The sequence below is a fragment of the Varanus komodoensis genome, unplaced genomic scaffold, assembly GCF_004798865.1.
Source record: "Varanus komodoensis strain SLA01 unplaced genomic scaffold, ASM479886v1 scaffold6_4, whole genome shotgun sequence".
Taxonomy (NCBI): Eukaryota; Metazoa; Chordata; class Lepidosauria; order Squamata; family Varanidae; genus Varanus; species Varanus komodoensis.
In genome coordinates this window covers 21,121,557-21,144,649 of record NW_025336347.1, presented here as the reverse complement: position 1 = coordinate 21,144,649, position 23,093 = coordinate 21,121,557, and the positions used below count along the sequence as shown (strand labels likewise).

The following is a 23,093-nucleotide window of genomic DNA, read 5'->3' as shown; positions in this document are numbered from 1 at the left end:
GCTGAGCCAAGCAGCCGCGCTCTCTCTGTATTTTAAAAATGTTACTCCGGCCGGACAGGGTCCAAGACAATCCTGACTTCAGCTTATCCTTACAGACTCCACCGAATTAACCCTCCTGCTCGCCATGACAAGTGTTTTACTGGACAGGCAGGACTTTCCCGCGGAGAAACCCCTGCCTGCGGTTCGTGTTTCCGTTCCCCCACCCACACTAGCGGGGCTGGGGCACGATTCCTAGTCTTGACCTTCACCTGTCGTTGCGACGTGCCGTCAAGTCGTTTCCGACATACACGACCCTATGAACGAACGCCCTCCAAGGTATCCCGTCCTTGACATCCGTGCTCACCGCTTGGGCACTCAAGGTCGTGGGCTTCCTTTATGGGACGGATCCCTCACCCAGCCCAACGGGTTCAGCACGACTGTCATCCTGCGCCCGCTTTCCTAAGCCCAACCACAGACAGAGGGACTTGTAAGTAAACACGCACCGGATTCGCTTGCATGACACGTATCCACTTTGTCTGTGAAAAAGTCCCTATCCAAATTAAATTGGTCCAGTTTGCACATCATGGGTGGATTTAAACATCCATGACATGGAAATTAAATCAATAGAGATGGCCTAGGTTTACTTTTCATTGCAAATAGAAAAAAATAGCAAGTATCTCATGGCAAGGGTTCTTATGCATTGTGATTGAGAGCCAACGTCACGTACCTTCGATAGCTCAGCTGGTAGAGCGGAGGACTGTAGAGTTACCTCATAAGTCATCCTTAGGTCGCTGGTTCGATTCCGGCTCGAAGGACAAGTTTTTTTTCCGTCTCACTCGCGGACGAGTATAATTAAATAAAAAGTTCTAACCCCTATGAAAAGAAAAAACCAATCTGTATTTTTATTTTTTTTTTAATGTTTATTTTTAAAAATGTTATTAAATGCTCGTGGCATGGGCTGCAAAGCAAGCATCCAGAAATGCTTACATCGGACTGGGTCAAAGCCCCATTTTCTCGACCACAATCTATAATTCTGAGCAAAGAAGCATTTTCACCAGGCTCTACTTGCTGATCCTGTGCTTGTGAATTTTACTCTTTTTTTAGTTCCAATCCCACATTTACTTACTTGAAGAATAAGCTCCATTGAATTTAGTGGGATTAACTTCCGAGTACCTACGAGGATTGCGTTCCATATCTTCAGACCATGCGGCAACCATTGCGTTCCGTATTCTCAAACCAAAAGAAACAACACAGTATATAATATTAGCTGTAAGGTAAGGAGAGTTTTCTTAACAAAAAACGAGTCAGGAACATTCCGTGCAAAACGCTGGAACGGAGCTCTCTGATTGGCTCCTTGAAACGAGAATGAGATTATCCGATTGGATGCGGAAGGATCGAGCGCAGTAATTGGATGATGCGATCGGCCGGGCAACTCGAGCGGCTGCTGCGTCTTAGGTCAGCCAAGTTCGATGTAGTTTCACAGGGATGGAGCCTTTGCGCGGGTCGAGAATACCGGGTTTCGCTTGTTAGCAAATGCCAGCGACGGCTGCGATCCCACTGGCCAGGTCACAACGTTCAAGGACGGGATGGCCTTCTCCATCACAGCCTGATGGACTAGAATTTCCATATGACTTTCTTTTAAGACAGGCTGATAACTGGAATGTTTTGCTATGTGCATTATTATTATTATTATTATTATTATTATTATTATTATTATTATAACATTTCTATGCCGCCCCTTGCCGAAACCTCGGGGCGGCTTACAACATGATAAAATACATTGAAATACAATAGTACATAATAAATTACCATTAAATATAACAATACAAAAAATACATTGATTTACAAATACAAAATTAAAATTATCAGTATAAAATAAAAATATAGGAGAAAGAGAAGGAAGAAGAAGTTGCCCAGGCCAGATCATATGTTTTAACAATTGAAATGATGTTTAAATAAAAAGGTCTTTACCTGGCGCCGAAAAACCAGTAACGACGGTGCCAGGCGGACCTCTTTGGGGAGTGAATTCCATAGGTTGGGCGCCACCGCAGAGAAAGCCCTCCTCCGGGTACTTACTCTCCTAATTTCTTTCATGGAGGGTTCCCGGAGAAGGGACTCTCCCGCAGATTAGACCTTTTAAAAATTATTAACTGACCCACAATGCAAATGAAAGGTTGTGAATATTATTTAAACACATTAAGAATTAGACACAGCCAACCAACACCTGTTAAGGCATTCAGCTACTCTGAATGGAGTGATTATGAGCTTTAATCGACTGCATGCATCATTTTTTAAAAATATACTTTGTTTTCTGGTTATGCATCACACCTAGTTGTTGTTATCTGCTGTTGTCTTTGACCTATGATGACCCTATTTATTTAAAACTTTTATATGCCATCCCTTATGCACAGCATCTCAGGACAGCTTACAATCATTAAAATCAAAATACAATAAAACAATCCAGTATAATAAATAACATATAACCAGTAAAATAAATTAAACCAGAAGTGACTGCTAAAACATTAAGATACTAATTTTTAAAATAATGATTGAATAAAAAGGTTTTGACCTGGTGCTGAAAAGAATATAAGCTCGGTGCCAGGTGAACCTCTCCGGGGAGCGCATTCCACAATCTGGGCGCCACAACAGAGAAGGCCCTACTCCGAGTAGATGTCCTTTTTACCTCCTTCAGGGAGGGTTTCCAGAGCAAGGCCTCTCCCATAGGTCTTAAAGGGTGTGAGGGCGTATAAGGAAGGAGACGTTCCTTCAGGTATCCTGGTCCCAAGCCGTTCAGGGCTTTATAGGTCAAAACCAACACCTTCAATTGGACCCGGACTTCAACTGGAAGCCAGTGGAGCTTGTAGAGGACAGGCCTTATGTGAGAATAATGACCGGTCCCCATCAGCAGCCTGGACACTCTATTCTGTACTAGCTGGAGTATCTGGACCATTTTCAAGGGCAGCCCCATGTAGAGCCTATGAATGAAAGCCCTTTAAAATGCCCCATTCATGACAGCTCCAGTCTGTTCTTCCATTCTGGAGGCTATGGCTTCCTTGATGGATTTGATCCATCTCATATTTGGTCTTCCCTTTCTTCTTCTGCCTTGACTTTCCCAAACATGATTGTCTTCTCCAGGGAGTCTCTCCTCCTCATGATGTGTCTGAAGTATGACAGCCCGTGTTCTGTCCTTTCTGTTTCTAGGGAAAGCTCTGGTTTGATTTGATTTCGGACCCATTTCTTTGTCATTCTATCACATTCTATCATGTCAGAAGAGGCATTTTCTTCCACATTTGGGGATGAGCAGAGTTGGCACCTCCAACATAGTTTTGTTACATCATCTCCACTTTCTGGTCATCCTAGCCCCCCCCCCCCCCCCCAAAACTATCCTGCATTGCAGAGCCCTGCTCAGCTCTTCTTAACTTAAGGCCGTGGCTTCCTGAATGGAATCAATCCGCCTCAGATTTGGTCTTCCTCTTCTTCTGCCTTTGACTCAATACCATGGCTGGGTGGAGTGTGCTGAGCACGGCAGGACTTTTTTCTCCCTGAACTTGCACAGGATTGTGCTTTTACTCTTAGTAAGAACGGTGCTTCTGGCTAGAAACAAAATTCATTTATTTCAACCTTCTGTCTGCTCTCCACAGCAGCCAGCTAGAAGCATCTGGAGGCTCCCATGCAGGACACGAAGATACTGCCTGTCCCCTGTTGTTCAGTCTCAACAAGTGATATTAACACAGGGATACTGTATGGGTACACAGAGCATCCTTTGGTATTGTAGAAGGACCTGCCTTTCATTAATCTGTCTAATCTTTTAAAAGCCCTTTAAGGCATGAACAGGAAACCTGTGGCCCTACAGATCCCAACATCCCTGGCATTGACCCTTCTGTCAGGGTCTGGTGGGAGTTGGAACACAGCACTGTCTGGACACCCACACATTCCCCTCTGCGGATTTAAGGTGGAACTGAAGTCCAAAAGACATTCAGTGATGAATACTTCCTTTTGCCAGTCCTGAATCTTTTGCCAGTGCATTTCAATGAGTGGACCTGAGTGTAGGGATACAGAGAAAAGAACCATTCTGGCATGGTGCGGACAGGGGCAGGAGGCAGTTGCATCTACTGGTCCATACCCAGAAGAGGGATTCCTTTTCACCCTTTTGCACATCGTGAGGGAATATGGCTGAGCTCCTGCAGTGCTGTGATGGAGAGAGAGAAAATATTTCCTGTTTCCATTAGTCGAAGATTTATCTGCTGGGGCGAATTTGCCAGATTCTCCACACTTGGCAGGGAGTGTGCTAGACAGTGCTTGCACGCCCTGATATTATTACAGGCTCCTGGGACATATGGCTCTGCAGTTACCAGAAGAGGGGTGTGACTGGGGCAGGCAACATGGGCCCTGTCTGGATTTCTCCAGCATGGCAGCAGAGCTGTGGAACAGGGCTGGCGCAGGTCCTGAAGGGGGCAGGACAGGGAAGTGGAGGTAGACGGCTTGAATTGCATGCCTCTGAGGTGCATTTGCAGCCACCACCAGTAAGCACTTAAGTAGCCATGGGAATAACCTGGGTTTGAATGCTGATCCTTGCTTGACTAGGGTAAAATGTAATATTTCCTGGTCCCTCTCATTTCTAGGAGTCCCAAATCTGAGCAAATGTTCCCATCCAGAGTGCAGTGTGCCTGTTCCTGTCATTTATATGCATCAGGGAGCAACACCTGTCACTTAAAATGTAAACTTGGCCCTTAAGTTTACCATCCAGGGCACAAACTGGTTTCTTCAGTAATGTCCACATCGAAATGTGCATTGTGTACGCCATTTGGCAAAGAAATGGCTCAAAGAAAAGCCAGCCTGCACTTCTCTAACAATTACTTGAGAGCTTCCTACAGGTACCTGGAAGACAATCCTTGCAAACTGAATGCAAGAACTAGAGGGATGTTTCCTCTGATCCAAGTCAGTTGGTATGTTTCTTTCTCTAGCAACAGCATTTGCCATGGGATGAGGAGGAGGGAAATCTTATGACAAAGGGCCAAAGATTTTGGAAAGTGTAAAAATGATTCGATTTATTTTCAGCAAATGTTCCTTAGCCATAACGGGGGTGGGGTGGTCCATTTCTTGCTCCCAGCAACCCTCAGGGCAACTGGAAGTATTGCATGCCTCGAGAGAGCTCTGTTGGATGCCTACTCAGCCCCTTCTCCTTCACTGTGTGAAGAAGTATCTTCTTTGCTCTCTTCTGAATCTGTTGCCATTCAGCTTTGTTGGATGACTGCATGTCCAGAGGGAGAAAAGATGTTTTGTTTTTCCTAATAAAAAGAAGCATGTTTCCTTTATTGCTGGTTGGGACCTGACTTCGAAAACAGACCCCAGTCCTGGCTGAAGCATGCGGCAGAATGAGGCAAGATGGTGGGATCACCTGCTTGGATGGCAAGACCCCAGACTCTTAGGCAGAGGGCTGCTGTTTTTCACCCCCATCACTTGCTACCTGATCTTTTTTGCTGAAGACCCAGAGAACACACCTGGAATCCCGTGTATGCAAGCCACTGAGGGTTCCCCATCCTCTCCAAGCAAGCCATGCACAGAATCTGAAAGCAAAGCGGCTTGCCCCTGGCGGAACCGTACCCGTGTGAGTGGATTCAAACTCCCATCAGCCCCAGTCAGCACAGCTACTGACTGAGGAGTCCCCCGCCCTGCCTTAGAGCACACGTCACATCGGGTAGCAGGATACAGATCCCTGCTTGAGCACCACTTCCTGCTTCAGTCGCTGCTGCCACAAGCAATTCATGCGGGCAGTCATGTCGTTGCCAGTCTTGATGTGCAGAGGCTCAAAACAGCCATAAAAAGGGCAAATGCTATTTTGGGATACATTACTAGAAGTATCACTTCCAAATCATGAGAAGCAGTAGTTCCCCTATACCCCTCATTAGTCAGACTTCACCTGGAATACTGTGTCCAGCTCTGGACACCAAGATATAAAGATGCAGAAGCATTAGAAAGAGTCCAGAGGAGGGCAACAAAAATGATCCAGGGTTTGGAAATGCTGCCCTATGAGGAGAGACTGAGAGCGCTGGGCATGTTCAGCCTTGAGAAGGGAAGACTGAGGGGGGACATGATATCCCTCTATAAGTACCTCAAAGGCTGTCACAAAGAGGAAGATCAAGATCTCTTCTCGCTGATACCAGAGTGTAGGACATGGAATAATCAATTCAAGTTGCGACAATCCAGATTCAGGCTGGACATCAGGAAGAGCTTCCTCACTGTCAGAGCAATACGGCAGTGGGACCAGCGGCCTAGAGAGGTGGGGGGCTCTCCCACACTGGAGACATTCAGAAAGAACCTGGGCAGCCACCTGACTGGGATGGTGTGAATTGGTGACCTGCAACAGCAGGGGGTTGGGCTCGATGGCCTTCATGGCCCCTTCCAACTCTGCTATTCTAGGATTCATTGTGTTAACACGAATATGGCTGCCTCCTCTGCAAAGAGCAACAGTACGTGTAGAAGGTGCCTGATGGATTAGGATCAGTGCTCCCTGGAACTCAGGTGCACCTGCTTGTGACTGCACAGCTCAGCCTCACCCACCTGAAAGGGAACATTTAGCTTTGGAGGAATTGGCTTTTGGATGATCTTGCAAGGAGGTACTAGCACTGACACATCTAGCATGAAAGGAGACACTGTCAAAGAGAAGAAAAAAATGATCAAGTCTCTGTCTGCTTGATTGTCTTCCTCATTCTTAGTCCCGGGGCTCTGGTGGAGGAGGTCATCACTCTGGCTGTACCTGCTGGACTCGTCTGCATTCTCTCTCCCAGGTACTAACTAACCCATCTGACCTAGCTGCTGGTGCCTTTGCTGGCCCCCAACAGCCAACGGGACAGACCGGATAGAGCATTTCACTTGGAGCAGGGAAGAACATTACCCCCCACCCCCACAAAACTCAGGTTAAATATTGCAGCTTTCAAGGCTCAGCAAGTCTTTGCCATTTGCTCAGGGTGCTGAGAATTCTGCCAGAGACCTCTAGCTCGAGTCACAACTACAACTCCCAGAATTCCCTGTGGAGAGAGAATTATTATTAAATTGATTTGAACAGTGGCATAATAGAGATGCCTTACAGTCATGCAATGATGAAGTGTTTTCACAAGGCTGCCAAGTTCATTTTTTGTTGTTTTTTAAATGTCAAGTTGCCATTATAAAAAAAAAAACCCTGTCAGGATGTTTACTTCACACACATTCAACAAAGTCGTCAAGCAAAGGGACATCTTTTTCTGGAGTGGGAATAAATTTATTATAAAAATGTGATGATGAGCAATTTACCTGCTAAATTTGTCTGGCAGGGAGGGTGCTATTAAAGGCACAGGATCAGGGCTTTTAAAAATCACAGCCCTCAGCAAACCTAATAGTCTGATTTTAATGCATGTTTACTAGTAAGTCTCAAATAAATATGCACAGGATTGCAGCTCTGCAGGGCCATCCCAAACATATTTACTCGGCAGTAAGTCCCACTGAGTTCAAAGAGAAAGGCTACTTAGTAAGTATGGTTAGGATTGCAGCTCAGGGTTGCAGTCCTGTCCACAGATGCTATGCTATTTTATAGAATTGCAACCAAGGATAACCTGATACCTGGGAATGTCCCATTGAATGCCATGTGATTACCATATGATGTCCCACTGAATGCCATATGATTGCTTCTGACTATCCTACGAATGTACTTTGTTTCAAAGCATTACTATTGTACGCACCTTCCTGGTTCTCTGAAAGCCACTGCAACAGAATTTCATCTAATGCTAAGCTTTCCCACAAGCGCACCCTCCAAGACCTTCATTTCATCAATGCGTATCCCAGAAAGGAACCAAAAAGCTCCTCACCGCTTCCCCCCACTTCAAGGCGTTGGTCCCCGACTGTTCCTCTCGCCATCTACACTACAAACACAAACCGGTTCCAAAACTAGTTTAGCTAGTCAAGGCTGCTCCCGGGGAACTCTGGGAATGGTAGTTTCGGAGGGGTAACCGAGAGAACGTCTCTGCGAGGGGCAGCAGCTCCCTGAACTACAACCTCCAAGCTTCCCTGCAGGGGAAGCCACGACAGCTAAAACTGGTCCGAGCTTTTTTCTCTTTTTACGTTTTGCGGTGTGTGTGGACGTGCTCAATTCTTCTTCGACTCACTTGCTCGCCTCGACTCGCAACAGCCGTGGCGGAGCCGCTGCAGTCACAACCCACGGAATTTCTTCCCAAGAGAAGCGCATTCAGGATCGGGGACCCTGGAGAGGTTATTTTCCTCGCCACTTGAAAATCCCTACCGAGAGGGGGTAAAGAAGGTACGTCTCTAGGACCTAGGAGGAGTTGGGCAAAGCGTGAGTCATCTTTGACATCTGCTAACCCAGCGTTTCCTCCAGCAGGAAGTGCCGCGCTGGTTGGCTGCCCACGGAAGAATCGCGTGTATGCAGCTTGTTTTTCTCTCTTGATCGCGTGTTCTCACGTGCGGTGACTCTGCGGGGAGTTCTGTCTTTGCAGGCCGCACAGCTGTAACTCTTGTTCCTAATTTTGCCGGTAACCCGCCGGTCGAGGAGAGGGGAGCAGGCAGAAGAGTAAACGGTATGGGGCGATGGAGGGAGCCAGAAATCTAGTCTCTTTTAAGAGCCGATGAGGAAGGGAACCGGATCTGGCGCACACATAAACACTCACGAGTGCCGCTCCGAAAGAAACAGATCTCCGGCACGCTGGGACTCAAGTGGTGATTTGCTGCTGAGGTTCTCTCCCACCAAAATTGCTAGTTTGGGCAAGCTGGGAGTAAAATCTCTTGCGTTGCTTAAACTGCATTGCTAAATGGAATTGGTAGTCGTGCTCAACAGCTGCTTATAGTACAATCCTGTGCATGCCTGCTCAGAAGTAAGTCAACTTGCGCTCATCCAGACTTCGCCCAAGCTAAACGTGTACACAACTGCAATCTTTGGTGCTACTTAATCCTGGAATAAATTCACCCAAGTGGGTTTCCTGAACTGATTTTATCCAGGAGAAGGGGGAAACAGAAGTGATGAGGAAACTAATCATGAGTTCCTGTTCCTATTTTTTGAATTTACTTAAAGAAATTCTTAAATTACTTCCCCTTTCTGACTGACTCTCTGATGACTTTATAGGGCCAGCTTCTATATGCTTACTCAGAAGTAGGCCCTGTTGAGTTCAGTGTAACTTACTCCAGTGTAAGCCTTGCTGCCATCCCACCGGTTCTTCCCTGTATTGTGTGTTCTGATTCGTATTGCTATCACGAGTAGCACTAGATGCTTCTTAAACGAACATTTTAAGAAGCTTCTTAAAAGAGCCTGCTGTGATGTGCATGCATCCATTTCTTTTACTACACTGTGGTGTCTGGTGAAACAGGTTTTGCAAGTTTCTAAGGAAGTACTGCAAGACTTTGCTGGGCTAATTGGTTAGAGATGAGGGTGCACGGCACAGACCACTGCTGCTTCGCCCCCAGCTGCCTGGAACTGATCCTGTTGCCAGCCTGTCGCATTTCCAGCTTTGCTTTTCGTAACGCCTTGTAACCATTGGTGCTTTGGTTATGCCACTGTCCTTAGAGAGGACTTGAAATGATCTGTTACTATTGAGGTGGACTTTCCTCAAATGCTGCATGGAGCAGGCTTCCCCAGCCTGGCGCGTTGGACTACAGCACCCATCTCCAGTCAGCACGACCAGTTGCGATGCTGGCTCAGAGGATGCTGAGAGTTTTAGTCCGGCACTTCTGGTGGTCCAAGATGGGGAAGGCAATGGAGTGCTCTACCTTCCACTCTGAATTCTCCTGTCCCTAAATCTGCTCTTGCTTTTGAACCCGTGCAAACATCCATAAAGCTCTCTGCTTTGAGCCCCCTCCCAATGAGAGATGGGGTCTGAGCAAAGACAAGAATCTTTTCAGAGGCTCGGAGGTGCTGTGCTGGAGCCCTTGTTGCTCAATGTACATGTACCTCCTCTGTCCGTCCGTCCCCCCCCTACCCCCCGCTTTTAGTGATCTCTGTTCAGACAAGCTCTGCGGGTTTTTCTTAGTGCTTTGAAACAGTGCCTGGGGTTAAAACATAACAAAACCAAAAACTGCAAACAACCTGAGCTTTCTGAGCTTGGGGAAGCGAAACAACTCTTGCAGTGCCTCCGTTTTCTGCCTCCCTCGTGCTATGCTGGATTTTTGGTTTGTGGGGCTGGCAGGCAGATGGCACCACTGTTCTGGGTAGGGGAATGGACTGGATGTCCACCTTTGATTTCTTGGGCTTTAGCTTCAGCCCCAACAACACTGGAGGTATGGATAAAGTTGGTGCTTCTGCTGCTTAATTCATTTGAGAACCAGTGTGTTGTGATGGGTAAATGATCCTGCCCTAACCCAGTACCCCCCGGATAGATTCAACTACAACGGCTATTATCCTAGAGTCTGGAGGTGTAGTTCAACCCATCTGGAGGGAACCAGGTCAGGGAAGATTAGCTTAGATGGCTGGACTGGGCGAAGATTAGCTCAGGCTCAGCTCTCTCTTCAGCCATGAAACTCACTGGGTAACTTTGCCCAGTCCAATTGGAGCAGGTTTTTGCAAGGCTGTTGCCTTGAGCTTCTTGGAGGCAGTGCGGGATGTAAATGTAATCAATAACAGCAATTGAATCTGTGATGTTACACATCTACTTGAAAGTCAAAGCGGAGTATGGCGTATTTTCAGGCAGTCTTCCATTCAGGTACCGAGCAGGCCTGCTTAGCTGCAGCAAGATTGTTGAAAGGTATTCTGGAAGGGACCTTGGAGCTCATCCACTCCAAGCCTCTGCTCAAGGCAGGTGCAAGTACAGCGTCTCTGAGAGGGGACTGCCAGGGCTCTACTGACATGGATGGAGAGCCTGCCACTCTCTGAGGCAACTGCACCACTGCTGAACAGCTCTGCTGGACCATCTGCTTCCAACCAGGGCTCCCCTCTGGAGCTGCCATCCCAAGGATGAGGCTAGAGCCCTGGAAGCATCTGGTCATCTGTGGCCTTCCAGATGGTGCCAGACCACAGAAGTCTCTATCCATTGGTCATGATGGCTGGGGCTGATGGGAGGTGGTTCAAAATCATCTAGAGGGCCACAAGTTTTATTTATTTATTTATTAAAACATTTTTATGCCGCCCCATTCGCCGAAGCCTCGGGGCGGCTTACAACAGATCCCACCTCTGCTGTATCTACCTTATGTTGGTCCTTCAGTGGTCTCTCATTGACACAGTGGGTAGGTCTGTAATTGCATAGCTTTAATACTGCTAGGAAGCTGGATGTTGCCAGATAACTCTCAATTTCTCTGCATTTCTGTTTAGGGTTCCTAGAACAAAACTGGGAGGAAACCCCAAACCTTCTGTGTTGCTCTGGATGGTGCGAATTGTTGCAAGAGTAGTGCTGGACTTCACCAGGGAACATTTCAGGGCCTGAGCCAAGGAACTCTGTGCTGGGGCTGTCATCATGCAGAACAACTATGGAACTGTGGCCTTGCTGGGTAAGAACCATGTACCCTGCAGTAATTATGAAGTTTTTTGTTTCTTGGGCACAGGAAGAGCAGCATCTCCTTCTCAAGCATGGCTTTATTTGCCAGCAAAGTTAGTCTTGTCCCTCATTTGTTCACTTCTGCACAGGGTTGCCTGCTGATGAACCAGAGCTTATCTGTAAGATTGAACCAGGGGAAGAGCCATGGATCCCAAATGAGAAAGCTGCTAGAGCGAGGCGAATCCTACCTGGAAGCAAGTCAGGTGAGGAGTCGGTTAAACATGAAAGCAATGGAGGCGGGAGTAGCCATGCTTTCCAAAACATGAAATCGTCACTCTCCTGAGCAGAGGTTGTGGTTCCTTAGCTTGAAGGAAATTTTGCAGCTTGTACATGTTTAAATGTGCTCTTTGCATACGGCAGGCCCGCTTAGTGTTCCACTCCAGCAAAATCTACATATGTCCACCAGTGAGTGCTGAGAAAACTGAGCTGGTCGTGTAGGATCCAGTATAGCTGAATAGGTCCATCTTTCCCTTTTCTCACATTCATCCTTTTTCATTTAGAATTATCTCCCTCTGTTGGATAGCAAATGACATAGATCCTGATCTACCTTCTGTCCACCTCTGCACTAAATGACTTAATATAGTGTTAGATTCTGTTGGTTATGTATAAACTTAAGAGTTATACACTGGGATCCACTGGGATCAGTTATGGGGCAGGTGCACTTCAGAAAGCAAGCAACCAAGCCTGCTTTGGATGGGGATTGTGTCCCATGTGAATCTAACAAGTTTCACTCATTTCAGTGGGTCTGCTTTAATCAGGACATGCTGGAGACAATCCACCCCCCAGGTTGAAGTCCTTGCTTGGGCTTGGCACTTCCCACATTTATTATGACACTGATGCATAATCATTGCAAGGAGATGTAACAGTCCATCCAGTGGGTTAGAAGTGGAGAGCCACCAGCAGTGGCCAGAAATTTAATTCTGTCGCCCAGGAGAATAGCCTCCCCATATACTCTGCCACACAGTCACATATTTGTGGAAGGAGTTGGAGTGTCTTGCTCCCCAAATTGTTCCAGAGTATGTCTTGTGCAGAATTGAAGCCTTGGAGATGGAAGCAGGCGGGAGGGTATGTACAACGTAAGCATTCACCTTCCCATGGCTGCAGTGCTGAAAATGCACACAACGCAAACCCCTATTTGCCTGGCTGCAAATCTGAAAGATTTCATGCAGCCTTCCCCAAACTGATGCTCCCTGGCTGTGTTGGACCTCTCCCCCCAACATCCCCAGCCTTTCTTAAGCAAAGTGGGAAGGAAGCAAGGAAGCAGAGCCTCTGTTCGACAGAAAGAATGGCTGGCCTTGAACCCAGCATAAATTTGTGGACTCCTGGCTAGAGGTTTTGGAGACTGGTGTCCCATGTCTGGATTATTGGCAGGCCGTTCCTGCAGTCTGGCTGATGCCTTGCCTGGAGGTTTGGAAGATGTGATTTTTCTCCAAACAAGGTTAAGATTGATTATTTGTCTGCTGGTTATTTGGTGCAATAATATTCGTGTTCACAGTAATGTATATTCTTGCATAGACTACACCTCTGAATCCCTGGGTTTTAAAAGTCTGCCCTTTTGAAGAAAGGAAGTTTCTTCTGCTTCAGTTTTCCACACGTAACATGTCTTTGGGTGGAAATCTTGCAGATCCGATTCAGTGTTTGTTACCGCTTTGTTGAGCCAGTTGTAGGCCCACCATTTCCAGTTGGCATGGCTGGAGCCACAGTCCAAAAACCATCCGTTCCCCACCCAGGGGTAGTAAAGAGCATGGCCTTGACTGGAGGTCCTCTCCAATCCACTGTGAGTGGTGGGAGCTTTCCCAAATCCCAGGCAGAAGGTTTCCCCAGCTGTGCCTGCCTGTAGCAATCTTATTAAGAGGTGCTGGGAGCTGAGGAAGGGAGCTTTTGCAGGGATGGTGTGGGCTCTGCCACTGATCTGTAGCCCCTGGGAAGACACAGTCATAGAGACTTCCTGGCTTTGTGTATAGAAGGTCCCTGATTCTTTTCCTGCTAAGATTGGGAAAGACCTCAAAAGATCAGACTGTCCCTTGAAGTAGATGATCCTGGGCTTGGCAGATGGGGTGGACTGACTCAGGTTTACACACACACCATTCAGGTGCGAAACCCACTGGGCTAGCCTTGGATCAGACACCTTTGCTCAGCCAATCTACCTGAGAGGGCCGTGGGAAGAGTCGAGAGTGGTAATGCCCCGCACAGCACCCCGAGGTCTTCAGGTGTAGGGCAAGGGGCAACCTGGATAAATGATTTGTCTAGTATTTAAAGCATTAATTTTATTCTGTCTTCCAGCTAAAAAATAGCATCCAGATTAATTAAAAATATAGCCCCTGCCTGCAGGCTCACAGTAAAAGAAAGCAATATAATGCGGGGGGGGGGGGGAAGCAAACTCCAGTGCCAGTTTGTAAATCAACATGTTTATATAACAACCTGCTGGGATGGAAGCAGCTTAGGGAGGCTAATGGAATGCTTAGAACCTCAAGATGTAGTATTAATGTATCTTAAGGCTCATGGGTTAATAAGGCAACATTAGTTTATTGCTCAGCTTTGATTAATTATTTACTACAGGTTCTTTAACAGCAGTTGTCAGTGCTTCTTCCATTCGTCTGTAGGCAAATTACCACCAAAACCTCTTTGGGGCTTCACCTGCAAAACAGCCCAGGTGTCTTTTGCCTTAGACACTTCTCATCAAAACCAGGAGAGAAGTGCTTATAACTCTTCTTCACCCGCTCATCCAGAGACTGCTCTTTTTCTAATTCATCACAAGAATGCACATTCCACCCTTTACGCAAAACAGTTCCCAAGGTAGCTTAGGTTTCAAAGGAGAACAAGCCAAACTGCCCTGATCCTTTGGCTGGTAGCTGAAGCCAGAGGTTACCCTTCCTTTGATTTCTGAAGCCCCAGGGCAGCTGGCGCAGGAGAGCACCCATGGCTCCCACAGAAGGCCTCTCCTGGGCCAGATGGATCCCCAGCATCTCCAGGTGCAGCTGGAAAAATCTCCTACCGCTTGGAGTGGGCAGCTTTGAGCTAAATGGATCCATGAGTCAGGATTCAGTAAAGGCAGCACCCAGTGTTGGGGGGAGGAAAGCAAGCTTCTCTTTGTCAGAGGCAATTCTCTGCTTGCAATTAATCTAGCGTAAAGCACCTTCAGCTACTGTGCCTCTGCCTGATGGCTGGAGCCTGGCGGCAGGCCTCACTTCTGCAGTCCAGTTTTTCCCGGGAAAGAGACAGCCCAAGATCCAAGTGGTCCTTCTCTGCAGCAAGAGGGTATGTGGTCTTCCCCTCACTCGCTTCTCTTGAACCGGGACACTAACTCTGGTCTCTTAACCAAAGGCGAGCGGCTGTGTTTAACTTTAACTTGCTTTAACTTTCCCCTCTCCGTCCCCGCTCCCTCTTGATTCTAGCTCCCGAATCTCCAGATGCTGCAATTACGCCCTACAGGCAGTACCGTGGCACCACGTGGACCTACCCCGAGGTCATCGACCTCCTGGTCATTTGGCGGGAGCGGGAGATCCAGCAGGAGCTCCAGAGAAGGCACCGGAACATCGAAACATTTCAGGTCGTCGCCAGCAAGATGGCCCAGAGAGGCCACAAGCGTTCCGCACTGGAGTGCCGCTCCAAGATCAAGACGCTGAAGAGGGACTACCGGATAGCCAAGGCCAACAACTCTCCCGGAAAAGGGCATCTGGCCTGGCTTTTCTATGACCGGCTCGATCACCTCCTGGCAAACGACACAGACATTCCGCCCCCAGAGAGGCTGCCCACCTTCAGTCACCGTGGGGCCTCCATAGCAGACCCCACACCGCAGGGCTGCACGGAGCAGGAGGAGGCAGCCCTGGCGGAGAGGACCGACGCATGCAGCCCAGCCAGTCGGGAGCTTCTGGCGCTACGGACACAGTCACCTGCTGATGCTTCCGGCCTGGGCAATGGCTTTCCCGTGTCGCATATCAAGGAGGAAGCCCCTGATGAAATGGCAGGGAGCCTCCCAGTGGGTAAGTGGTGCGTTTGGGAGCCTCAGGTGCCCTGGCCAGCCTTTCCTGTGTGGATGCAGCTGGCTTTTTTACGAGGGGCGCATTTTGCCTTTCCTCTGGACAGGGTTCCAAGGCAAGTTCCAGCGAATTAAACCAAGGCAATAATAAAACTGCTCCTTTGTTGCAAAACGTCAGCACATGGTGGCATTTTCAGAATGCCTTTTGCAGTATGGCATTTTGTCCCTGTTAGTTGCATCAGAGTAAAGCTGCCACGATAGTAACATACCCTCGAATGTGCCACAGAAGAGCCAGCAGAGTGTAGCAATTTGACTAGGGGTAGGCAATTTGGTGCTTTGGACTACCGTTCCTATAATCTGAGTACTGGCCATGCCGCATGGCTGTTATGGGAGCTGAAGTCCAACAGATCTGGAAAGCACCGTCCCTCCATTAGAGTGTGGGATTTGGGCTGGGGAGACGCGGTTCAAGGTAACTCATGGGAAAGGAACCATATGTACCCTCTTGAACTACTTGGAGGTGAGGAAGGATATGAATCATGTGAGCCTCTAGTAGGCTGAAACATGTGGAAGGCCACCAGCCCCATCAAGCTTTGCTAGCATAGCTGCTGGAAAAGTACGTGGGGAGGTGTAGACCAGAACATCCGGGAAGCAGATGATTTCTCCTCTCCACTTCGCTGTGCACACTGTGAACACAGAGACTCCTTGTATATGCTGACGGGATTGGAGCTGGCAGGGAGTCGCCGAGAGAGACAGCTTGGGATGGTGGAGTTGGCTCAGCTGGTGAAAAGGCAGAACCAGGTTGCCTACGACTGGATAAAGAGTTAAAAATGAAGCTGCTGAGATCTTACAGTCCTTAAACAAATCCATGGTGCACCCACACTTGGAAGCCCGTGTCAGGTTAGGAAGAGAGATCGCAGAGTCAAGAAGATTGCAGCCCAGGGCAACTAGAATGATTTTGTGGTTGGAGGAACTCCGTGAGGAAAGATTGCAACACCTGGGACTATGTAGCTTAAAGCGGAACTTGATAGAGCCAGACTAAATTTGGCGTGGCGTGGAGAAAGGTGGAATAAAGGCCATTCCTGAAGCTGATGGGTGGGGGATTGAGACAGGTGAAAGGAAGGACTCATTCGCACGACACACGGTTGAATTAGTCCTCCGTTCCAAGGGCCTCCAGGTCAGGTGGCTTTGAAAGGATCGGACACATTCTTGGAGGGAAAGGTTCTGCACAGCTACTTGTCCTGGTGCCCAAATGCCGCTTCCAGCGCCAGAAGCAGCCTGCCCACGGGCACGGGTTGCTGGGGCACCTGGGTGGAAGGGGGCCGTTGCACTGAGGTCCTGCTTGAGGAGTCCTGTGGGAAACGGGTTGGCCAGAGCGTGGACAGGATGCTGCCCCAGGTGGATGCCTGGCGGATCTGCAGGGCTCTTCATGCAGCCGTAACGTGTGGACGCGTGTGGCTTCTCCACGACGGTCACTTTCGCGGATGGTAGCAGGCTGGTGTTGCCATTGGCCCTTGTCCCCATGTATCGTGACGCACTTGCTCTTGTCGAGGGGTATTAAAGACTGCTTTATAGTGATAATGGATCAGGAAGGAAATGTAGCACTTGCCCTGTTCCCAAAGTGTCACCATGGTATGTGTGAGTGTACAACGTTCCTAGTATTAGCATTCAGATAAAGGACTTTGAGATCAGGTGTGTTTTTTACACACACATTTGCATATCACAGGGAATATAAGAGCACAGCATGGATAACATACAAGGAGGCACCTAAAAACAAAGCACATTTTGAAAGATTTTAAAGCTGAATTCTAGGAGCATTTCCTTTCAAGATGAAGGGCACAATCCACCTAGACAGAAAAAGTCCTACAATTTCTTGGCTGGCTTGGCATGCTTGGAGTTGGAGGCCTCTTTTCTCTTTAAACAGGAATAGGATTGTACTTTAAAACATCTTATCCACTGACATTTCTCATCTTGAAACAAAATGGAGTGGAGAAGTAAAGCTGAGACAGATGGTTTGTCTCTCAGGAGGACTAATGTTGCACCCTGTGATAATGGATGATTGGTTCCAAAATCCCTTTAAATATGAGAAACTCACATATTGATATCATTCTTTATCTATTTGCTTAGTTATATTTCCCACAAAATAGAGTTCCTCTAACAATTGGTTTTTATCTTTTCCAGCTTAAGTTCCCAACTTTGGGGTGATACATTTACTTCATTTCCTATCATTGTTTTTGAGAACTTTGACTTAAGTTCCCAAGGTTTCTCTTTTGCAGGTGTACTATTTTAATATTGAAATATGTCTTAACAATATTTATTTATTACAGGATTTCATGTTTGTGCACATCAGCTGTTGTGTGCACAGTAGTCCAATAAACAGCTATGTTTTCCCCAACTTTTTAAACTGATGTACTTGTTACTGCTTTCCTGAATTCAGCTGGGAAAATTTAATCTTTCCCATAACAGTCTCCTAGGTTAATTAAAGATTCAGTCAAAATCTGAATGCTTCTGTTTCAATCAAACTGATGGAAATTTAATGCAGGAATTTCTTGGAATATATCTTAATATTCCTTTTGCTTCTTTATAAGAATTGCAGCTTATAAGAGTTACCACTTAAGAGAAAAATGTGGGGGATGAAATAATCCTTAATTTTGTGTAAGTATTTGCAAAGGGGCCTGTGGTGCAGGTTAGTACAGGAGTCATGCGAGACACACCACATGCTGTGTCATCTATTTTTGCTGTGGCTGGAGAGACCCAGTGTGATGTAGTGGTTAAAAGCGCAGGTCTGGGACTCAGGCGATCTGGGTTCTAGTCCCCAGTCAGCTATGGAGGCAACTGGGTGACTTTGGGCCAGTTGTGGTCTCTCACCCAAAACTACCTCACAGGGTTGTTGTGAGGATAAGACTGAGAAGAGGAGAAGGAGAATTATGTAAGCAACCTTGGGTTCCTTGGAAGGAAAAAAGAAGGGACATAAATATAATTAATAAATATGTTGTAATTCAAACTGCTGCACTCCAGAAAACTTCTCCGGCATGGAGGATAAAACATGGACGCACCTCCGGAGTAATACAGTGAGCATCATTCTGAATCTGACAAGCTCTGGATTTCTTGACTGTGTGTCTCCCTTTTCAGAAGTCTGCAGTCCGGCTCCCCCACCGCCACCTATTTCCTGCGATAAACCAGGCAGCTCTGCCTCCACAGTGGGTAAGATCATGGCCGTTCCTGCGTGTTAAGGCACGATGTCTCTTGCTCAGGCTCGTAAATAGATCGCTGGGGACAAATAACAGTCCCTTCCCGAAGCTGCATATTTGTGGTCTTGTGACAGAAAGGGAATGTTTAAAAGGCCTTTGCCACACCTGAGAAGTTTACAGTAAGGTGGGGTGGGAGGATAACTTTGGGAATAAGTCCAGGGCACTTAGTAGCTCACAGTAATCTTTATTTGCTCACCTGCCTACACCAAACTAGTCATTTATGGTCCAACTGAAGGGAAAAGACTAGCTTGTGTAAAATCTTTGTTCCTGGGTTATGGGGGGGTGTTTCTTTCTTTCCACAAACGACCACATGGGTGGCTACAGACAAGCCTGCTGACAAGGGGTGGATATGAGCCGATGTCCATACATGATGCTATGGCTCGGTTCAGACAATCGGGCAACACCATGGTTGAGATAGCTTTGCTGGGTCTGGTGTGATGCCAGATCCGACCCCCATCTGCCCGGCAGTGCCACTGCTGCTCTGCCCTGAGCATTGGTTGGGTCAGGTGACCTCCTTGCAGCTCTCCAAAGAGAGGAAATCATAGTTCGCTATGTTTTCTATATAATTAAATATTGTCTTATTTCATTCTTGAAATGCTACACTGTTTTTCTATCATTTGTATTTATTTCGAATATTGCTGTTTCACTTTTGAGGTGAACTTCAAAACACTTCCCAAAAGCGATCCTTCCATTTAAAGATTAATTAACATAATATGCACCCAGAAAAAAATAGAATAAAATAGTGGAAGAAAGAAGAGCAGAAGAGAAGAGAGAACCCCATAAAATGTATCAAGCAAGGCTAAAACATGCTGAGGTCTGAGCAAATAAGTCTTTACTTGGCACTAACATGAGGGGAAAGATGATTGCTGGAGGGAAACAATTTCAGAGATAGGCGCTTCCCTGGGTCTCAGTTCAGGAGGCAGGACAAGATGGCCTCTGACACAGGAATCTGGGTACAGGCAGTCCCTGGGTTACAAACAAGTGCCATTCATGAGAAAATGGAAATTCATCATTAAGTCAAATTTGTATGTAGGTCGAGCCGGCCCTCCACATTCATGGGGTGCAGGACCCCCATGAAGGTGGAAAAACCACAAATATCACTAGTGCCCCCCCTCCCAACTCACCAGTGCTTCCTCTTTATGGCAAGGGAATGCTGGAGAGATTTCCTTCTCCTGAAGGTTGGGGCAGGAAGGCCCTTTCTAGCCTTTTGTTTTCCTTCTCCATGGTGATGCTTTGGAGGCTCTCCCTCTCTCCCTTTTCACTTCCTCTCTCTCTATGGTGATTATGATTTGCTGCAGCAATTTTAAAAAATGAATAGGCTTTATGGCAGTTTGTAAGTATGGGTTGCTTGTAACTCAGCTATTTGTAACTGGAGGACTGCCGGTGCTAGGGTAGGTCCATATGGGAGAAGCTGGTCCTGGAAGTGACTCTGCTCTCATGCGCCTTAAGGCTTTAAAGCAGTCTTCTAACTAAGCCCGTAAAAGCTGTTAGCTTGCAAATCGTTTTGCTAGCCTGCTGGGGGCTGGCAGAAGAGGGTCAGAGTGTGCCCACTGCATCCCCACACTGGACACAGTGGAGGCGCGACAGAAAGCAGCCTGTCTCTCCTCTGCCAACTCATTCCCTTGCGTGGATTCCCTGGCACTGGCAGCTGTCCGGAAAATGCTTCAAGGCTGCATGGAAGGTTGAATTCAGTACCTTGACCCACCCGCAGTAGCAACCTGCCACAGTTAAGTTCAGCTTACCAAATTAGGTCCATCAAAAAAGCTGGCAAAATGTGAAACTTCCCAAAAAATTTAAGTATTCTAGAAGCAGCAGTAGATGGCCAGTTCAGTTAATTATCTAATTTCCCCAAGTGGTTCAGAGCATTCAGAAAAACTAATGGCTTTTGCTCCACCTTTGCCACGGTTCTGCTGAGCAGATGGAGAAGCAGCAGGTGAGCTACTCTAATTCCTGCTTTGCCTGTTTGGAAACTCAAACCCAGACCATGGTTTGCTGCGACATCTGGACTGAGTGCTACTTACACTTCAACAAGCACTGTGCTGGCTTGGACAACTGCCCAGAGCAATCCTAACTAAGCATGTTTACACAGAAGCAAACCCTTTGAGGTCAGTGTGCTGAATTAAGGGTTGTAAACTTAATCTTGTTTTTGCCCCCTCTCTTTCAGATGGGGCTGCAACCCCCTCCCCAAACCCCTTGCCTGATCCTGCACGGTCTTACGCAGCTGAGCGCCTGGCCAACATCCGGAAGCGGAAAAGGAAAAACCGGCAGGACGTGGCCCTTGAAATCACTCAGGCAGCCGACAAGAGAGTCCAAGCGGCTACTGACAGGATCTTGGCGGCTCTTGGGGAGTACGTAAAGGCCGATCTGGAAGACCGTGAGCGGGACCGGCTGGACACTGAGCAGATCATTGCCCTCATGAACCGCCAGACAGAACTGCTGGAGTCGCTCGTGCGAAAGCAGACTGAGATCCAGGCCCCCGTGTCTCCAGCACTGACCCGGCACGCCCGGCTTCCGCGGCTTGGGCAGCCCAGCCATTCGGCAGAGCCGTCCCCCTTGCGCTTGGGGGTCCCCAGGCGCTGTGTTGCCAGGGCCCGGTACAGGAGGTGACTCCGGAGCTGTGCAGCTTCAACTGGGAATGGAGGGCCGAGGGATTGTCGGTAGCTGGCTTAGCACGCAGGACATCGTGGGATTGTTTGTAACGGGTTGTGGCTTTATTTTTCAGGAATTTAACATCCTTTTTACAAGAAATGATTGTATTTGCTCAGTTGTACAAAACGGAGGAGAAAAAATTAAAGGAGGAATGTTTTTTTGCATTATGGATCTGGTCAGTGACGATGAAGTATTGGATGTGGGCGCCACATTATGCAAGAGGGAGGGCTCCCTGGTGGAGGTCCTTCCACCTGATTTTGGGGGGTTCCCAGTTCCTACACAGCCCCCGCCCCCCATGCAAGCAGAGTTTCCCAAATACCTGGGTAGCATTTTCAGGGGGCTGCAAGTGCTGTTCCAGGAAGGAGGAGGGGCGGAAAGACCACCTCCACTGGTCTGAATGGCCCAGCTTAAATCCGGATCCACATATGGGAAGCCCTGTGATGCATTTGGAACCATCTTGGAGCAGAAGGGCTGCCACCGTCAGCGCTGCTGCTGCTTCTAGGCCTGGGACTAATAACCACAAGGGCAGGACCAAACAGGCTGGTGTGAACCCCTGAGCTGGCACTGGCTTGCTGGCGTCCATCAGGGCTAATGCTGCCCATTGTGCAAGGCTTCCTCTGAAAAAAAAAATCTCTGGGGGTGATTAGTGTGTATTTTTACTTTAAATACCATATAGATCAGTGTATAAGGTGACTTGTGTATAGTATGAGGTCAATATTTTGGGCTGTTTTTCTGGTGTGTCATATGTCGGGTGTATAAGATGACCCCCAGTTTTTGCTTTGCTACTTTTGGTTTCAAGGGTTGTCTTATACATCAATATATATGGTATGTATTACTTCTTTCTGCAACAAAATGGTGCTTACTTCCTAATATGTTTAGCTTTAGGGCAGCAGAAGCAAACAGTGTTACATTCCTGTAGTCAATATGGTTTATTTGTAATATTTATATCCCAGGAACTCAAGGCAGCTTACCTCATTCTCCTCCTCCTCTCAATCTTATCCTCACAACAACATCCCTGTGAGGCAGGTTGGGCTGAGAGGCTGCAACTGGCCCAGTCACCCAGTCACCTCCATGGCTGAGCAGGGACCAGAACCCCGATTGCCTGAGTCCCAGTCCTGCACTCTTAACTACACCATGAATTAAATAAATACATCATCTAAATGAATTATGTATTTATTTTCACTCTCAGCTTAAGCTACCCCACAACAACCCTGAAGGGTAGATTAGGTTGAGTGTCTGTGGCTGGCCCAGAGTCACTGAATGGGACTAGAACCTGGATTTCCTAAGTTCCAGTCCAACACTCTAACCACTAAGACACAGCAGCTCTCAAATGTAATATGTACACTGTCCAGAGCTTTCCTGTCTGTCTGTCTCAGTGGGTTGGCGAGCAGGATGTTTCACAACCATCTTTGCTTGAGATTCACATGCCGCCTGCTCTCAGTTGTTGACCCTCAAGACAACTACACTAAACTTGAAAGTCTCCTCTGACTTACTCATGGATCTTTCCACAGCAGAGTTGCTAGGATGAGACTGAAATGGTGCAGAACAGATGTGGGCAACCCCTGGCCCAATTCCAAAAGCCTCTGGCAAGAGTTTGACATCCCTCTCCTGGCAGGCTGTTGGGCAGGGAGAGGGCAGTCGTAAAGGAAGGCTTCCGACACATTATCCCCAGGGGATGTGGTCCTGGACAGAGAACAAATTCCTACCCATGTTGGAGCTGAAGAGGCAAAA

At 47.6% G+C, this 23,093-nt stretch overlaps 1 protein-coding gene, 1 long non-coding RNA gene and 1 other non-coding gene across 6 annotated transcripts in view; 2 read left to right on the top strand and 1 right to left on the bottom strand.

Moving 5' to 3' along the window:
• The window catches only part of LOC123034437, a 29,499-nt gene extending 29,077 nt beyond the window's left edge, over positions 1–422 (bottom strand). The window contains exon 1 of the long non-coding RNA XR_006416753.1: positions 249–422. This is a non-coding gene — a long non-coding RNA (uncharacterized LOC123034437). The remainder of the gene's footprint in view (positions 1–248) is intronic.
• Positions 326–21,526, top strand: LOC123034436. 4 transcript variants are annotated; one of them, XM_044451781.1, is made up of 6 exons: positions 326–466; positions 11,264–11,439; positions 11,576–11,689; positions 14,882–15,469; positions 18,595–18,666; positions 20,878–21,526. In XM_044451781.1, exons 2-6 carry the CDS (start codon positions 11,406–11,408, stop codon positions 21,318–21,320), a joined length of 1,251 nt encoding a protein of 416 aa, XP_044307716.1. In that variant the 5' UTR covers positions 326–466; positions 11,264–11,405; the 3' UTR covers positions 21,321–21,526. The 4 variants fall into 4 exon arrangements, with proteins under 4 accessions (XP_044307716.1, XP_044307713.1, XP_044307714.1 ...); XM_044451778.1 differs by lacking the exon at positions 326–466 and adding an exon at positions 7,924–8,269; XM_044451779.1 differs by lacking the exon at positions 326–466 and adding an exon at positions 8,384–8,546.
• Positions 706–794, top strand: TRNAY-GUA. The gene is given in 2 exon segments: positions 706–742; positions 759–794. It is a non-coding gene; the product is annotated as a tRNA-Tyr (tRNA).
• Positions 21,527–23,093: the final 1,567 nt, after the last annotated feature.